At 43.9% G+C, this 19,609-nt stretch overlaps 1 protein-coding gene across 5 annotated transcripts in view; it reads right to left on the bottom strand.

Annotated features, from left to right (window-relative positions):
* pou2f2b (POU class 2 homeobox 2b) overlaps nucleotides 1–19,609 on the bottom strand; it is a 70,017-nt gene that overhangs the window by 47,619 nt on the left and 2,789 nt on the right. For 3 of the 5 annotated variants that reach the window (XM_076890083.1, XM_076890085.1, XM_076890087.1), the window contains exons 2-3: nucleotides 16,353–16,478; nucleotides 16,090–16,135 (exon numbers count right to left, since the gene is read on the bottom strand). In XM_076890083.1, coding sequence (XP_076746198.1) covers nucleotides 16,090–16,135; nucleotides 16,353–16,478 — 172 coding nt within the window. Of the gene's footprint in view, nucleotides 1–16,089; nucleotides 16,140–16,352; nucleotides 16,479–19,609 lie in introns of those variants that run through there. The other 2 variants (XM_076890084.1, XM_004550881.4) reach the window with 2 other exon arrangements.

Genomic DNA, 19,609 nt, shown 5'->3' with positions numbered 1-19,609 from the left:
GTGCTGTAGGTCAGGATGTGGCATGAAAAATGTGTCCAATCAGAAAAAGCCAAAGTATCCTTAGGCTACACATTAGTCACAACACGGACCATTCATTAGTCATATTGTTTATTGCACTCTTGGTAATTGCCTGTTCTTCATTTTGAATGATTGATTTGACTGGCTAGAAACAGAGTTTGAATATTGAACATGATTTTTTTTAGTTTTTATTATAAATGATGAAGCAGAAGAAAAGTTCTAACCACAAAAAAAACTCCAAACCCTTTTCCTCGGTGAAACGGTTCGTACTGATCAGGCGGGATGTGTGTGTGTTTGTCCTCACGCGCCACTCCGCGTGTGTGACCCCGGCTCATCTGAGGGTGTTTGCGGCCATGTCACGGTCGTAGTTAAATGGTGATGTCATGTTGACAAACGAGCTGGTCGAATTAAATTCTCACTCATCAATAACTGCGTCGGTTGGGAATCAATAGGAGGCCAACGGTGGCGTTACTGGCTCTGTCAGCGGCCTAACAAGGCCCTATTAGAATGGACAACGCTCTCTCTCTCTCTCACTGTCGCCTTGTCCCGGCTCATCCGGGCAGCGCGAGGCGTCAACACACTCCTCTCATATCCTCTCCGTGCACACACACATCAATAACAGATGGCAAAATGTAATATTCACATAATGCCATGCTCTGACATGATGTATAGATTTGTCAAGATAATATGGATATGATGCATGGGCTTTTATGAGGTTTGTTTTCTTGGTGTCTTTGTCAGTGCGTGTGTTGGCGAGTGGGTGGGCAGGTACTGTTTGTGGATCTTGGTAAGTGCCAGTGTGTGGGAAGGCAAGATGTGGTGCAGGCTTTGGATCCTAACTGTAGAGTTCACATCCAACCAAGATTCAATCAATCCAAGAAGATACACACATACAGGTGTGGAAGAAGAATAAGTAGTGAGCTGTGTGTGTGCACAAGTCAAAGTCACACACACGAAAAAAATTCCCAAATGAGAATGGTAAAACTTCACACGCACGCTCACGTACACAGATACACGTATGTTGAAGCAGAAAATACACACAGCCTCACACAAACGATGACTGTACACCACAATCTCCAGCCCTCCGCCTTCCGTTCTCGCTTTCCTCGAGCGAACAAGCAGCTGATCCAGCTAAAGCCCGTGTTCTTTCTGTATTCCTTGTCTTTTTTATTAGTTTTTATTAACTTTGCCTCCCTCTCTCTGTCAGCACTCTCAATAATCAATGCTGATATATTGCCAATATCCAGCTCGGTCCCTCATGCCATCTTTCACAGAGGCTCAGTTATTGGTGGAGATTGGCCCAATAATAATGATATTTATAATAGATATTTATTATCTGGGTTTGTGGCAGGGCTGTGGAAGCCCCCTGCTGAAAACTTACATGCACACAGGCACATAAACGTATACACACACGCGTGCGCGCACACACACACACAGCCTCGCTGGGGCTCTTTAATTTACACTGGTAATATCAGCCGATTATGCCCCACACAGATAGTGTAGGGTTATCGGCAGAGTTAACACACAGTGGCTGCAATGTATTCACTCCACATTATAGAGTCCACTGCACCTGCATGTGTGTATGAGCGTGTGTGGAGAGCTGAAGGTCCATCTTTGGCAGCCTACCGGCACTGAGCGGTGTTTAGAAGCCAAGGGAGGGTTGATGGGATGGGTCAAGATTCAAGCAGTGCTTGGTCAGGGGAGGGGATACAGGAGAGAGGGGACTGGACAATCTGGCCTCTCGCCCTCTCCACCCCTCCTTCTTCTCCACACACAGACACACACACACACAATCCAACCCCCCAGGCCTCATCTACACCCCCTCCATCTCCCTGCATCCCTCCAGTAGCCAGGGCCCCAGACAGTAATCCACCCCAGTGCTCCTCATCCTTTCATGTATTGATTTCCTCTCCTGCGCCACGGTTACATGTCGCACCCACGTCATTGGGTCTCGGCTGCTTCTGCTCCCACCCCCTCCCCTATCTGCCTCACCCATTACCCCACCCTTACACTTACCCTCTCCACCCCCCACCATCTTCAACAACAACTAAAGGGCTGGGTTGCGGGATGGGGAGGTTAGAGAAGGGAGGAAAAAAGAAAAAAAAAAGGAGGGAGAGTGGACTAAAGGGAGGAAAAAGAGGGCAGATAAAGCACTGCAGTATTTCAGTAAAGCAACCAGCATTTTACAGGGATAGAAACAAACAGGAGAGGATGGAGAGAGAAATAACAGGAAAAAAAATCTGCCCCTGGGGGCTGCAGAGGATATTGTGGAAATTATCAGAGTGCGACACACGCTCGAAGTCCACAGTGAGAGATTTATTTCGAATTTGTCTTTGACAGTGAAATTCATCACTGAGTAGGCCTGTATCTGCTCTAATTTTATAGACGCATTTGGATGAACACGAGGAGCCAGAGTCCCAATTTGTGAGAGATAAATCTGAAATTCATTAGCGGAGCTGCGACGACCGCTTGATCAATCAGTTAGTCAGTGGGCAGAAAATTAATTGGCACCAATTTAGATAATCGATTAATAATTTTATCAGTCTCCGAGAAAAAAAATGAAACAATCCCATCCTCAGTTTTATTTCCTTATGAGCTGAGTAGCTTTGAGTTTGAGACTTTCTGCCACGTTTCACTGTTTACCAAGAAGAAATATTTAAAGTCCTATCAATTCAAAAACTCCATCAGGTATAAAGTTGGAGCTGTTGTCTTTTTCCACAAACCTCTGGTATGAGTTTGCATTTTTCAGGCCCCGTGTGATTAGTGTGTGCAGAAAAGTCGTGTGTGTATGTGCGTGTGTGTCATCCCCCAGTGAACGGATGAAGTATGTATGAGACTGCAGGCTGGGAGTACGACGGGTCAAGGTTATGTTTTGAGTGTGTGTTGGACGAAGTGGTGTCGGTCCGTCTGGCTGATTGTGTGAGAGGTGTGTGTGCAAGGACAGCGTCAGCGCTTGTGTGTGCGTGTGTGAGTGCAACACCTTATGCGAGAATCTGCCCTGATCATATATGTGTATGTGTGCTGAGAGGGACACATTGTGTGTGTTTGATGTGGTTTTGTGTGCTGAGTCTGCAGGTTCCTACTTCTCATCTAAAAGAGAAGTCAGTAGCGGTGACCATCAGGCGCTTTGAGTCTTATTGTCCACGGGCGCCTCCGCGTGTGTTTATACATGCGTAATCTAAAACAAGGAAAGCCACATATTAATGTATCCGAATATTTTTAAAATAGCCTCTGTGTGTGTGTGTGTGTGTGTGTGTGTGTGTGTGTGTGTGTGTGTGTGTGTGTGTGTGTGAGAGAGAGAGAGAGAGAGAGAGAGAGAGAGAGAGAGAGAGAGAGAGAGAGAGAGAGAGAGAGAGAGAGGGAGAGACCATGTGTGCTGTCAGGCCATCCCTATCCCTATCATCAGGGCAAACATAGGCCCCATAACTACAAAGCAAACAGCGGTTCAGCCCAGGGTGTGCATTTTAAACACTTTATCTCCCATTGTTTAGCCAGCACTCACTCCTCTCAACCCTGAAATCTGTTATTTTACATTTTCTGCAGATGCAAACTGCAGACAGAAAATGTAAACACAGAATGGTTAATCAAAACTGTCACTGCCGCCTTTACCATCATAACAACGCAGCTATTAAAGCGCACTCTTTAAAACATCCTGCGTTTAATGCCACTGCGGAGCGGCATTACATCATCTTGACAACAGTCGTGATATTGAAGTTTTTCTCCCACTGTTGCTGACAATAGTTTGCTTGCCTTTTGAAAGCACTTATCTTAAGTGGATCAACGCAGAGTAAATTGTAATTGCAACGCAGTAATGCTACATATGGTCCATATATTGTGTGCTGTGCAAGGCACTCAACTGCACGCTGAGACAGAAAAGCAGCAAATGACTTTAGAAAAGGTTAGCACAATTTGGTCAAGTACAGAGGCTATAAAAAGAAAATGCTATCAACTGAATGTCTGAATTTGAGCTTCAACACTTAAGCCAAGAAAAGGTCAAACACACACACGCGCGCGCAGACACACACAAATATACAAACACATACATGTTATCGAGCATGCGCCGGAAGAATTCATCGTTTACCTCACATCGAGCCCTCGCACACGCACACACATTCAAGCGTGCGTGTGAGCGCAGACACACGCACGCACACAGAGACTCGGATACAGCCAATTAGGTCCACCACCTTCAGAGAAACACCAGTGGGCATGTAAGATTCGGAGTCCAGCGGGCCTCTAAAACCTAACACAGTCATAAGCCAGAAATAACACACACACGTCTCCAGTAGGCTCTGCAGACCGTGTGAAATAGCAAGGCAAAGACAAAACACTCCATTCCATCTCTGACATTTCCAATATCTGTCTATCCCTCATAAACCTTTGTTCACCCATAAAGTGACTCATTCTTCACAGATGAACATGTTCCATCCAGGCGGCTACCAGGCTGGCAGTCGTTACTGCCAGTCGTTCCTGACGCTTGTTATAATTACAGAATTATTGATTCCCTTTACATTTCATAGATTTTTGGCAGGAGGTGCTAAAGATAAATTGATTTAAAATCCCCATTACGCTGTGTAGAAATGCTTTAATGCTTTAAAAATAGTTTGATTGCAGAGCTATCCGTGTTTTCTTGCGCCTTTTGTTTCTACACTGCATGTATACACCCGTATTGTGTGTGTACGTGTGTGTTTTATTTAACTCGACTTCCCCTTAAAGCTCATAACTCTGGTTTCGCCTCCTCACCTCCTGCTCTTTGTCTCTCACTCTGTTAATTCACTACGCTGTCACCGGTCAGTGTATTTACCTAACACCAGTCTCTCCCCCTTTCCCTCTTCCCTCTCTCCTCTACCCTCCTTCTTGTCTCAATCCTTTCCTCCATCTCTGCCCCTGCGAACGGTGAGACTGTGTGAGTAAGCGTGCAGGAGATTTAGAGCGGGGATCAATAAGAAATTTAAAAATCAATGCACTTAGCGCCAGGAAATCAATGGGCCTAATCGGGATGCCAATCGGCCCAGTCAAAACAATTAAGAGGGAAGAAAAATGTTTAACAACCTCCTCTTGCTTACATAGACACAGGGGGGGAGCAAGGGAGAGAGTGACAGAGGCCTAAAGAGGAATATCAGGGAGACACAGAGGGATGAGATGAAGTGATATATGGGAAGGAAAGGCTCAGGAGAGAGCGCTCAAAGCTTAGACTCAAGGAAAGAGGGATTGGAGGGAGAGGCGGAGAAAGACGGGGAGTGAGCGACACAAATGGTGATAAAGAACCAGTTGGGAGTCATGAAGGACAACAGAGGAGAAAAGGGAAAGTTGACGGATGTGGATGGCGGGGCAGAATTGGATTTTTTTTCTTTTAATCCACTCTTTTTTTGTTTAAATATTCCATAGAAAAGAGAGCTGAGGTTTACAAATAAGGTCACAGTTTGTGATCAGAAACACAAAAAGTAATACCCTCCCTCTGGAAGTGGTACTATTTGCTTCATCAAAGGCTCCAAAACCGAGCCGCTCCCTGTGATCAGACACAGAACAGCGCAGCACTCATCCTCACCAAGACAGCCAATCAAGCAACAGCTGGAGTCACGAACAGCCAACACTTCCAAATCAAGTGACATCAAAAGAGAGGACATTGCGCTCCCGGTCGAAGCGTCCAATCGCACTGAATGTTTGTCAGCGCGGGCGCCCAATGAGGGAGCTGCTGCTGAGTGCGGGAAACAGCAGAACAGCTTGGCGGTTTGTGGTAGGGGGGCTAATTTGGGGTCAATCAATAGATCTCCCCTCTCTCTATCTTCTGCCTACTCACCACGCTAAAATCAATGGGAAAGCCAACAGTTCCCCGCCCCAGTGTGGATTAGTGAACACACACAACTAATCAGCGAGTCACTGAAACTGACATCTCAGCTATTAACCTATTGATACAGGAGACACATGTTGAACGCGTACACACACACATACCACCACATATTCCAGCAGAAACATCTGTGCTGCTGTAATGATGAAGGATATGCCTCATGATGCTCACACCCAAAGAGCTTTTGAAAGTTTCTACAGAGGCGAAAATGTTTTATATGATATAAAACACAAATTAAAACATCAATATTCATAAAACTTCATGGCTTTTCTTTGCGTTTTTCAACATACGCCTGCCCCAGAGGCTCAGCAGCAGCAGCAGCAAGCAGAGGCGCTAACTATCGCTGAGCACCAACATCCTCAGATCCAGCCGCAACCAAGAGACATTTAAATGTTTTCAGGGCTCTCAGTCCACTAGTCCAACATCCCCTCGCATCAAATCACGCGCCTCTGTGGGATCCCTGGCTTTGAGGGTCAAAGTGGGAGCTCGAGAAGACTCTGTGCGGATGCCAGCTTCACTCTAATTCAGGTGTCAGCCAGCACTGGCCTCTATTAAGGACAGAGGAGCAGTGCGTGTTAGCGAGGGGAAGTGTGCATTTTTTGCCTGTAATGTGGGGGCACTCTGCCAGTTTGGACTGGTGCATACATTTGACGTATAAAAAAACTTTTTTTTAAATAATTGGTTGTCAAAATGCAAGCGCATCTGAAAATTGAGAATTTGATAGGTGATTAGAGAAACATTTCACGCCAAAGCCGATAAGCAATTTAAAACACACCTGTCGGGCATCCCATTAAAGACAATAAATTGTGCAACTTTAAAGAAAGCATCACTGAGGTTTTTTTTTTTATTTGTGTGTGTGTGCGTGTGTGTTGAAACACCTCGCTGAGTCTCCTCAGGAAGATAAAATAATATGTACCTGGCTCTTAAGAGGAGCACTACACAAGGATCATTTTTCAAAAATAACAGCCTGACTAGCTTTCATCCCTTACTTTTGAAAGCCCTCTTGTTTTCTGAGATTGCCTCTCCTTCCTCTGTTACTCCTCCCCTCCCTCACCATCCCCTCCCCTCTCTGTCATGTTTTAGTTTTCATATGTTGGTTTTGTTCTTCCTCATTTTCCCCTTGTGTAAAAAATGAAAGGCTGAAAATAGGATGAGCGAGGACTGGGAAGGCGGGAGGGGGGGGGGGCAAGAGAGAATGAAAGGCAGGAGGCAAAAGCAACGACTGCACATCGGTGAAATCGCTGTCTGCAGTGCCGAGGCTGTTCTCTTCTCTGCACTGACAGTTACAATACAGTCCCAAGCCCCATCCATATACATCATACTCTGAAAACCAAATGTTCTCCATAGACAATGCAAAATGGTCCCTTCGCCCAGTGTTGAAAGGCTGTATACCAATGTGATGGACCCACAGCATGACAAGAGGAACAGCATTGATCAGCCACAGGCAGCTGCATAAAAACAGCCTTTAAATCGCATTCAGACGTACCAGTGATTTGAAAAGATAAATCCAGCTCATGCATGTTTTTTTGAATTAGTTATCAACCATGCACATTGTAGTGTGACCGGCGCGGGGAAAGCAAGGATAACTGTCTTTCTCCTCCTATCTATTTCTTCTTGCTTCTTGACATCCTTTCAGCAATCCGTTTTCACACGTTAAACGCACAAAGAGAATGGAAGTGAGAGGCGTATGAAGTGGACTGGATTTCCTTCTTGTTGTTGTTGTTTTTTTTTTCTCTCTTTCCCTCTTTCTTCTCTTCACAGACTTTATTTCCATGGTGGACCCATAGTGATCAGCAGGCAGTCATGGCTTAGCCGACATGATTGTGTGTTTAGGCCTAATCCAAACCTCTTCCTCCACGCCGGGGTGGTTGTGATGGAGATGGAGGGCGAGTAACTTATTGAGAGAGAGAGAGAGAGAGACATAGAGAGACGGAGAGGGAGAGAAGAAAAAAAGTGTGAAGTTGTATTGTCAAGATGTCCAGGCCAGTCCGGATGCATTGGTTCCGTATAACATTCCTATTCCAGCTCAACAGACGGATGCTGCCATTCTGCGAGAACGCAATCCTGATTTCTCGCTTGAGACCCAATATCTGCACCATACAAATAGGGTGAGGATATTGGGGGGTGGGGGGGGGGGGTGGAAAGTGATACACACCAGGAATATGGCTCTTTCTTCTTATCCTGCTCAGCCATATTGATGTTTGTGAGCCTTTCATTGCTCAGCCAAAATGAAGTCTTTCAGGGGCCGGAGCCATTGACAGATTAAGAAAACACATCCTGTTTTGTAGAACATGACAGAAGCTTTCTTGTTATCTGAATAATATGAGCAGTGCTGAGGTGGCACGGAAAGACTGTTTGTGAAACATTGTGTGGTTAAACCCGGGTTTGAAATTACAGCCCGCTCTCACTACAAGAAAAAAAAGACTTTAGCTGTGAAACTGAAAGTAGCTTCTCAGCTGAAGAAAGAAACACTCATTATGTTGTCATTTCATTATGTAATTGTTAATGGAAACATCTGTCCATGATAATTCTCCAACATGCACAAGTGAAAACTTCATATTCGTCATTTGGCCCTGAGAGAAAGGCTGGAAATGTCGAGCTATACATGGCAACACAGCCGAACCCTCACACAACAGAGATGAGCTGAAAATGACCAAATCACAGAAAATTGATCACATCCAACAAAATGACAGGGTGACTAAAATTGGTGTGAGCTTTCTTGGGGTTGAAAAAAAAAATTTGGCAAATGCTTTCTGACAACCACATTGTAGTTCTCCCAACAAAGAAAAAACAGTTTAGAAATGAGCCCTAATTAATTTATTCTGACATTAACTGTGATGGAAACATCTGAGTCAGGCAGACCAGTGGATGGAGCAGCAACTCATTCAAAGACGAGGCCAGGAACGACGAAGAGGTGGTGATGTGGCACAAAAGAGGATGCGTAGATGATGGCAAAGACAACAAACGGAGCAACAAAAACAAAGCAAAAAAATGCTGGAAAACAGATGGAGAAAAAAAATAAGGTGTGCTGCAGTCATCTGGAGTGTGTAAAAGGGTTATGCTGAGAGGTGGCATGTTCAGATGTGATAGACAGAAAGAAGAGGGAGGAGGTGAGTAACAGAGAGGTACAGGGAGAACAATTGATAAAGGGCTGGTAGAGAAGAAGAGCTTTAAGATTAAGGAATGAGTGTGGGGTAAAAGGAGGGGGATTAGGGGTTTGGGTGAGAGCAGGACAAAGTGAGAAAGGCAGGGAAGGAGGGAGGAGCTGAAACCAGGAGAATGAGAGGCGCGCAGAAAGAGGAAACTGTACAGGGCTTTTGACGGAGAGAGCAGGGATAAAAAGATGTATTTTTCCTGCTTCCTCTGTTGTCCTGCCTTTCCTCTGGGCAACTTCACGCTGCTCTCCCCCTCTCTGCTGCCTTCCTCCTCTGTCTGACACAGTGGGAAGATAGGTAGGAAACCTAATCGAGCCAGACACGCCGCCTGCTCTCTGCTGACACTCACAGGCGGAGGGGGGGCACTACAAATCCTGCTGACCAGCCGAGCCGAGACCCCCACTCCCAACCTCCTCTCTCACCTACCGGCCAGAGCGGCCATCATCATTCAGCACAATAGGGTGGAGGAGATGGGGGTGAGAGGGGAAAGAGATGCCCAATGGGTAACATGACCCAGTAACACTGCCAAGACTTAGAAGTTTGATTCTTGCTGAGAGAAGAGAGTCTGAATGAAACTATCAAGGCACAGAAGCCACAGAAATCTTTTAATATTGGTAAAAAAAAAAAAAAAAAGAAAAGAAAGAAAGAAAGAAAGAAAGAAAAAAGCATAAACTAATTTACAGTGTTAGGTCTCTCCTAAATTATGCCAATACTTTAATGCTGAAACACTCTGGATTTATTGATTAGATGATTTAAAAAAAAACAGTTCTGGTAATGACAATATCTCTAATTAGGGAGGCAAGAGGACACGAGGTGCTGACTAATAACTGCAGCACACCAAGTTCAATTTATTTTCCTTCTCTTTCTCCTCATTTCTCTCCTGTCAGATCCCCCAAATTATAAAATTATACATTTAAATATTTTCAGTAATCTATCAAGAAAAACTATGAAATGTGTGCTGCTTTGAAAAAAAAAGGATTTTAGTATCGCTTCATTTCAGTTCCCCTCTCTTTTAAAAACAAACAACAAACAACAAATAACAAACCGAACCAAAGCATCATATTAGAGCCTCATCATTTTTTTAATCATATCTATAAGATTTTAGACTGGATTAGATTATTTTAATTTAAAAAAAAAATCTGAATTTAACCCTGAAATAAGCAAAATACAGAAAAAAAGCTCTACATTAAAATAGAGAAATATATGCCAGGGGCTGATGCAACAGAGCAGATTCTAAGATAAAACGATTGCGCTGTGGTAATGACTTTGCTGTTTAATTTAAAGTGAAGTGACTTTGCACACCCGTGTTGCTCTCTTGCTTTTCCTTTTGTCCTGTCACAGACCTCTTTAGAAGGTTTCATACAAAAAAACACATTCAGCACAGGCTGCTTACACTATACATGAATGTGTGGATCCACTGAAAATCACAAAGATTCGGTTTTTGTTTTGTCAGTGAATATTTTTCAGATTAAACTCGAAAGATTTTTTTTTTCTGATAGACGAACTCAAATCCTTTGTCAAACTGTATGAACAAAAGCCGCTGATCATTGACGGGTGTGGTAGGATGCCAGGGTGGGAGCACGTCCTGTAGTGTGTGTGTGTGTGTGTGGGGAGGCTCTGCTGTGCAGGTAAAAATGAATGAGGGTCAGTGTGTGTGTGTGTCTCAGTGGGGGAGTCTGCCTCCCTGGTCATTGTGTGGGGAGAGACAGCCATTACGGACTGACCGTTATGGTGACAAGCAGTGACACACTGAGGCTCCTCTCGGGGGAATTAGCTGTGGACAGACGATGGGATGTGCAAAGGTTGTGTGACATTGTACACTTGCTGCATTGTCCTTTTTTTTAAACTCTCTATACATTAAGTACGTACGTGTGTACATGTGTGATTGTGTTTTTGTGTTGCTGTATAAATACGTGCGTGTGAGTGTGTGTGTCCAAACCAGATAGCACATATTTGCTAATCTGGAGGGGGTAGCTGGAGGAAGGGGGTAGGGTCAGAAGCCGGGGTCAGGTGTTAATTCACTGCTTCAAAAGCAGAGCCAAACACAAAAACCAGGGGAGACCGCAACTGAACAGATCGACCAAAACCACAAGGATATATTCAAGGTCCACTGCGGTAACCATGCACCTCTGCTTCTCCCTCCCGCCGACATCCTCTTTAGATTCACCTTCGCTCTCGCTTTTCCTCCCTTCTGTCCTAAATTTCGCCTCATTTTTTCCCCATCTCTACCCCTTTCCCCCCCATCCCCTCTCTCTCTAGCTGGTCCAGTATGTGCAGCCTCCTCCCCCAAAAAAGGTCAGTCAGTCTGCAGGGTCATCAGTCTGGGATGAAGCTGAACTTTAACCCTGAGCCCTTGATGTATTCCAACCACAAACCCCGCAGACACACTCATGTAATGGACATGTGCGGCCTCACAAGAGGCTTGTTTCATTGCGGCCATTTTTGATCAATTTATCACTTTTCTGTTGTCACTTATTGAAGTCCTGTCTGTGCTGGCGAAGCCTAGGTCTGCGTGGCACGGCAGGGTAAGAAAGACAATGACATCGACAAAGTGATCTATCTCGGATGATTAATCCCACCAACATTTATCAGCTAATCGATGCAGCGATGATCGGGAAGTGCCCACTGATTACATTCAACAACCACAACTGATACATGACTATGTTGAGGAGGGAGTGGGAGTAAACACTCTCAATCCCCCCCCCCTCCCCCCCCCCCACACACACACACACATAGAGCAAAAATCAGCCGTACAGTTTTTGATTTTCCTCTATAGGAACTATAATGCACCACAGTGACAATGTGTTCTATAGCTTCTCACAGGTCTTCATGTTTTCTGTACCAAAGTGTAAAAGTATCCATTCAATTACATTCAAGTAAAACTAAGCTGTGCTGTAGGCACACCAAGTATCAACCACATCCTAAAAACAAAGAAATATTAAATATTTAAAATGCAGTTTTGTTCCCAAAACGATGTGAGGAAAAAACAAACTGAATTCTAACAGAAACTATTAAAACACGTGTTTTGCACTTTGGTGAACATTCAGAGGTGCGAAATTTACCTACTAGAAATCCTAATATTCTGTATACCGGCCTCTGGTCCCTTCGCTTCACAACAGCGATGCATCGTGCAACTGCAATCTTAACGCCTTAATTGAGGAACTGGCCAAACGACCTTTGACCCAGAGGTCATTAGCGCATTGTGAGCAGGGCCACGGAGAGCCGCCGCACCATTTGGGAGGAGAGTCGTGCGCAGAAAACGGATTATTTTGTATCGCCTCTGGTGCCTGATAGCGACTGAAGTGGCCCAGTGACCAAAAAAAAAAAAAAAAAACGTACAGAAAAATGTACATCAAAGCCCACCGGCACGATCGCGCTGTTTACCATCAAACCTGAGCCAATAAACCGTTTATGAAATGAGCTTTGAAGCAGGCTGCATGCACGTTAACATAAACCATAAAATTGAACGTATCGGTTTTGTGGTCTGTTTGAAGTTGATAAGGTGCAGGACAGGGTGTCAGGGTGCCAGCTCAGTCCCATTAAATAATATATAAAGTATAAATAAAATCTCCCAGGAACACGCTCCTTTACAAATGCTAAATGAACAAAAATCTATATATTTAAAAGAGAGCGCAGGTTTTATTTTTAAATTTCCATGTGTGTGTAAGATTCCTTATATGTGATTCCTGGTTTTTATAAAAACTTCAGAAAAATGCTAAAACAAAAGCGTTTCCTTTTTTTTTTTTAAAGAAGCACCTACATTTAAACATTTCTTTTTTGCCTCTTACCTATGTAATAAAAAAGAAATAAAACCATTTGGCTGCTCAGGTCTCATCCTAAATTACAAATCTCGTCAGAACTATATTCCCATAATTCGAGTGTCGACTGTGTGCCCTGCGCTGGGCTGATCTTACTGATAACACTTCCGTAATTAACAGTTTTTGAAGTGCGACACATCGAAATCAGCACATGAATTGATAACACATTCAAATGTATATTAAATACGAGGCCTCGTGTTTGAATAAGACAGCTACGGTTTCTAAATTTTACTGAACTTTGCAGCAATTTTTTTTAAAGTTAACTTTGAAATTTAAGTCGAAATAAATAAATGGCTGCCTCTAAACTGCAGGCGTCACATCAGCCTCTCAGTGACTCCCTCTCTACTGGTTTAAAATCAGCTGTGGATTCTAATTTGAATATCGTGCATACGACTTTAACAAGCTGAAGCAACAACTGTGAAAATGACGGTGAAATAAACTCGAATATTTAAATATTCACAGTTTATGCAAAAAAGCACAATAATATCTAAATATTCCCAGAAAGAAATATCAAAATAAAATGTGAAAATTAACTCATCCAGGAGGAAAAAGCGAGATGAAATCTGAAATATTCAACTGAACAAATATTGTCAGTGCTGCTGAAACGGTTCGGAGGCAGTTTATCTATTTAGCCTAAAACTTTATGCAAAGTTTTCATCAAATTAAAATTGATACTTTTTAAAAGTTTGGGTTTTTAATTCAACCATAGCTTCCCCAAATAATAAATTTAAGATATTCACTTTTAATGAAAAATGCAGATAATTGTAATAAGGAAAATCACACATTCTGATAGATGAACACTACGTGTTTGATTTTTAAGGGCTATTCTATTCTATTCTATTCTATTCTATTCTATTCTATTATGAGAAACGATAATGAGGAGGCTCCAATTCAAAGTATAATTCACTGAATATTAAATAATTTATTATTATGAGGCGCATAAGAGAATATCAAATAAAATATTTAAATAAATCTGGACGAATAATTATGAAAATAAGGCGTCTGCATAAATTTTATATGATAACCAAAAAACAGAGAAGGCAATGCAAATAAATAATAACAATAATAATAATAAACCTATATTAAGTTCAGGTGTGAATTAAGTTCTCTTGTCTTGAAAAAAAAAACAGCCCAACTTGTTCCTCGATGCCACGGCTGTGAATATGCAATAAGTCGGAGAGTTTTAATGAGACACAAGTTTCTAAATATGAGAATCAGAAAATGCAAACTGGGTGAAATAATAGAGTGAAACACGTGATTGGTAAATACGAAAAGAAAGTCGCCCCGTTTCTTTGTTTTCTCTTTCAGTGCAGCGGTCTGTGAGGAGAACTGTCGGTTGACCATAACGTGTGTCTTAGTCTTATGGGGTTTAAAGTCATCTGTGCGCTGTGGTTAACACTTCTTCATACATGCTGGGCCTTTTTTAATATTACGACACACACACACACACACACACACACACACACACACACACACACACACACACACACACACACACCGAGTGTCACAAGTTGCAAATGACTCCAAAGAACTTGAACTCGGCCCTGTCCTAAAGCGCTGGTGCTGAGTCTGCAGCAGTAATTACGCAGCTCATTTCTATCCCCTAAAATAAATAAAGAGGCATCAATGGAATTGATCGAGGCTTGGGACAAAGTTTTCAGAAGAAACCTTTAGTCAAGATGCGACATGCAGGCCCTAAACAGGATCTGATCACGTTCATATTTTAAGAAGAGCAAAGGTCAAAAAGGAAAGAGGTGTGTGTGTGGAAAACACAGCTGAACGAACCCGCAGCAGACGCTGGGGTGTGGATCAGAGCAGGACTGTGCGTAAACAAAATCAACAGCTGGCCAAAGAATCGGGGGTATCTGATGATTTTGGGGGGATCGCCAAGAGTCATGCCGGTGGTGTGCTCTATGTGATACCACGCAGAGGCGTTTCCACACGGTGTAAGTCAAGGCTGCAGCACAGCGGTTTGCCAAATGATCGGCGGGGGCATCGCGCAGCGACCATGCACAGAGGTAAGCACCGGCTGCTCCCCTCCTCTCCTCTGCCGACTCGAGCCTCCTGCTCGGCCTTATAAAGCCCACAGATCCCCTCCTTTTAATTGATTTTCTCATAATTAACTCAGTCTGTCCATCGATTTCCCTTCGGCGGCGAATCAGACCCTCGCCACCCAGAGGTGTTTCTTTGCTATGTGCGGACATTGGGATACCGACGAGCAAATATCGACCACACTGATTAAAAAACCCACAGCGGGAGAGAATCTGCCTGTAAACTGCTGCCTTACATTATGCACGAATTAAGACACAGGTTGCCCATTAACCGCAGCTGGCCTGCAGTCGCGCTCACACCCGCGTGTGCGGAAAGAGCGCACAAACGAGCCGTGGCCTATCTTTTTTTGTCACAATTATGAGCCAAACAACAAAGAGAATACACAGCGAAGACGAATCAGCGGAACAATGGAGACTGAGTAGAGAAAATTACTGGAGATGTCTCGATTTGAGCACTAATTCTCCTTCAAGCCCAGACCCAGACGGCGGCGTGACGTGCATGAATTCAAATGTGAGGGCTACATGTAAAAAAATAAAAAAAATAAAAATGCGATCAGCAACAATGGAAACAAACCACACACACACCCATCTTTCTGTGTTTATGAGATTAACAACGTGCGTAATATTCGCACACCGTGAAAGCACTGCAGGTATGCAGCTGCAGCGTGGTTTCCGTATGGGCTATGCATAACACCGAGCACATTCTGAATCAAATATTCCCGCGATCATACAACATGCAGAGCAGGCAAGAAGACACAACGCTATTCGTCCACGGAGCAAAGGAGCAAGGGAGGGAGAGAGAGGGAGCGAGGGAGAGAGAGAGAGTCGGAACACGAGGGCTGCTCCTGTGAATTAATTTCGTTCTAATCAATAAAAAAAAGAAAGAAAAAGCCCAGCCCCGCACAAAAAATCATTAGGACCGATATTTCTCTACCCCTCTCTCTTCCCTGCACTGCCTTTCCCCAGGACCCTGCCATGAGGAAAAGTCGGGCTCCCCCGCAAGTGGACAGAAAAAACCCTCTTGAATTCACACAGAAAAGAAAGATTGTGATGTGAGAAGGTGAGAAGGAGGAAGTGTACAGCACAGCTGAAGACAGTAAAGGGTGAAAAGACACATGGAGGAAAATAGTTAAGTCCCTGCACTTCCGCCCCTTAGAATAATTTTCTTTTTTCTTTTTGTTTTTGTGGGTGTGAAAATTTACCAGTGCTTCCATCGGTGAACGTCTCCATCCCCGCCATGCGAGCAGCCTGTCTGGACAAGAGAGGGATGGAGAGCAAAATGATGGGGGAGAGGAGGATACGGGGGAGGCAGAGGTACGTGTAAGGGGGGCCACTGTGTGTTTGTGTGGAGGGGCAGTTGTTCTGGGTTAGGGGCTCAGCATTAAAGTGAGGGGCTGTGGGTGTGGGTTTGGGGGGGTTAGAGGTGAGGAGAGGGTGGGGTGTTGTCATATGGTAACACACTAACCTTTTCATGTCTCCCCCCTCTCTCTCTCTTTCTCTGTCCCTCGTTGTCCCTTTTTCTCTCTCCATCCCTCACCCTCGACGTATGTCTCTCAGCGGTTTCCATGGCGACCCGGTGGCTGTGGTGCTGCTGAGGAGAAAGAAGCGCGTGCGTGAGAGAGGGCGAGGAAGCGGTGAGCGAGGCGAGGCGAGACAGTCGTCTAATAGTGCAGGCAGGGGGGTCACGCCCCCCATCAGAGGTAAATGAGCAATCAGCAGCATTTCGGAGGCGTAATTACAAACAAACAAACGTCACGCTGTGACTGCTGTTTTGCCACTTTAATTTTACGGCAGCAGGTTTGTTTTGCGGCTGAGAGACGTTTAAAAGGCCCGGCGTGACCCTAGATCTGAGACGCCCTGCATAATAATCCGGTTAAAACGCGCATAAAAGAAGCAGCAAAGTTCCCGCAGTTAAACATCAGATTGAATCAACGCTGAAGGAGATTCCACTCCAACTTCTGTAACTTCTTGACGCGTGCGGTTCTGACATGATGCCGCTGAGCTGATTTTCACCAGCTCTGCTGTTTTGAATATGAGGCCTTCGCAAATTGGTCATGCATCTTTATGCTGCCACCTGCAGGTAGCAGAAGAAAGCGACACACACAGACAGACGGAGATCACTGCCTTCTGCTCAGCATGAGGTCTCAAACAGGGTGACTGAAATGAGGTTTTATGTCGTATTTCATTTACCAATTCAGTGTTGTGGCAAAAAATATTTCCGGTGTTTTTTTGTGTTTTTTTTAATGTGCAATCTCTTTGCTTATATTGGTAAAAGACTGCAGTTAACGTGATGTATTGAGGGATTATATATAAAATAATCCCTCAATACAAGAAATGACCTATTTTGCAAGTACCTATAGGGTTTCGTGTTACTGTATACACACTGTAACCAATCCAGTCTTTTTTGCCCACCTAAAACATCTCTGTAGAGTTGTTAAGTTATTTTTATTGCAATTTTTGCTGCTGTCTTGACCAGATCCCTCTTTTTAAAAGACATTTTTAATGCCAATGAGGCTTTTTAGCAGGGTAAATAAAGGGAATATAAAAGTCACTTTTCCAATAACTGATTGCAGCTTCTACCCTGTCACATGAATGTTGTCTATGGCTCAAAATAACTTAATATCTTTCATGAGAGAGATGTTTGATATATGTTTTGCAGATTACAGGCCAACAATTCATTTGCAGCAATTTAAATACAAAACATTTTTTTTGAAAGTACCGGAAATCACTTTTTGTAACAACACTTCCAACCTCAACCTCACATCCAGGCATCTTAAAAAAGAAAAAAAAAGTGCTCATATGTTGTATTTTAAAAGGCTTGCGTGGACTCTGCTGCGACTGACTACCAACCACGGAGAGGTAAACCAAGGAAGATGGCTTCGGAGAAGAATCACCTAATCTAATTTTTTCCCCCTCAATAAAAGCCACAGCATTTCCCCCATCAGAGGAATGTACGATGTGCTGCAGGGTATACGTACAATAACAGCATCCCCAGCGGGCCGACTGAAGGCTATAGTGTCTATCAGCTTTAGATGACACGTTTCGATAGGAGACTGATTTAGGCCTGAGCTACCATGAGATGACTTGAGTCTCCATCCAATCAAGGAGGTGAGAAGAACACCTGCGGACAGTGGAATTAAGTCTTCAGCGGGATGATGACCAGTCCCCTGCCACACAACCCAGTATTACATTAGCTTTTGCACCCCAATACAATTTGCACCATCGAACACAAAACCACCTCTGATGTCTCGATGAAGTGGTTTAGGCAATCAGCTGAACATTCACTTCACCAAATGTGCACGGAGCTGTGGTGTACAAAAAATGCCAGATTTATTTAGTTTTCTCCAAGTTATGTTGTAGGTAACAGAAAATGAAAACAGATGTTGAAAGTGGTCGATTGATAAAATAAAAAATTGACTCCATCACTGGTTCCCTTCTGCCTCAGCTTCTACTGGTCGGATAGTTTCCCTACCCTACCACGTGCTTTAAAATATCTACAAAAGCTTCTCTTGGATGTAGATTTGAGAGACATGAAGGGAGTTTTTTTGACCGAAAGCTCTGCTGAAGCCGCAAAGGAGGGGTGATTGTGGCGGCGGTGATGGGGCGTGGGCTCTCTGGGTCAGCAGTAGCCTAGGCTGGGAACATGGCAGACTTTGGGAGTTTGGTATGGCTGGCAATCAGATTCAAAGAGACCCTTTACCTGTAGTGCTACCTCGATCACCAGAAGGTGAAAGTGTTCTTCAAAGAAATAGTTTGACTTTTGAGTGATGCACTTATTCGCTTTCCTGCAGAGTTTGATGAATAATGTTCGCGCCTGTGTGTAAGATTAAAAAGCTGGAACCAGCAGCCAGTTAGCTGCTGATAGCCTGCCATAAAGACACTAGAAGGACACTGCGAGATCACAACCTCACACACACACCAGATTCACATCATTTAAAGAGTTCTTCCACTGTTTGTGCACCACCACCATCATGACCTCTACCTTCCAATCCTGCAAAATGTTTTTAGCTGTGTGAATTTGCACACAAACATACAAGTGACACAAATGATCTCTTGGCAAGAGATCATGAAGCTGGGAGTAGATAGTTACCCCAAAGCCTCTCTGAAGCATGTCCTGTAAAAAGAGGCGCTTGTAAAACAAAATGCATTGTGTTAATAATTAGTGTGCATTAGAAGGAGCAGTAGGCAAAGCTAGCTGCTTGTTTTTCTTGATTCTTAACCACCAGACAATTAAGCACCATTTTAATCCTGACTGATCAGAAGACTTTCCAAGAAGATTTGATGGTTTCTTGGAAAGTTGGGAGAGATTTATCAGTGCTCGTACCAACTTCAACCTAATTCTCTTGCTCTTCACAGAAAAAACTATCAGAAGGTGATGGAGGAGCCTCATGAAGAGTTTTGCAGCAGATAGCTGCTGGACAGAAATAACGGCGGGACGTGTTGTCTCGTCCTTGGATATTTGTGAGCATTATGTTCCTGAGCGTTCCAGATATGCGTCCCAATTTCTCTGACAAACAAATCTCTCATAGTGGCAGGGGCCATCCAAGAGGGAGTCATTGTTCAGAGGAGGAACATGGCAGCATCCTTTGAGTTAGACCTCAGTAGTTTTGCAGACTTCTTAAGCAGAGTGTCTGGGGATCCCTGTGGGCATCACGTCGCTGGTTTTGCTTTGAGGCTGGGCGTGGTGAGAACCGGGCTTTCAAAAATCTCAGTTTTCCCCAA

The sequence above is a fragment of the Maylandia zebra genome, linkage group LG11 (genome assembly GCF_041146795.1).
Source record: "Maylandia zebra isolate NMK-2024a linkage group LG11, Mzebra_GT3a, whole genome shotgun sequence".
NCBI lineage: Eukaryota > Metazoa > Chordata > Actinopteri > Cichliformes > Cichlidae > Maylandia > Maylandia zebra.
The sequence above is the reverse complement of the archived record's forward strand: the minus strand, read 5'-3'. Positions and strand labels throughout refer to the sequence as shown.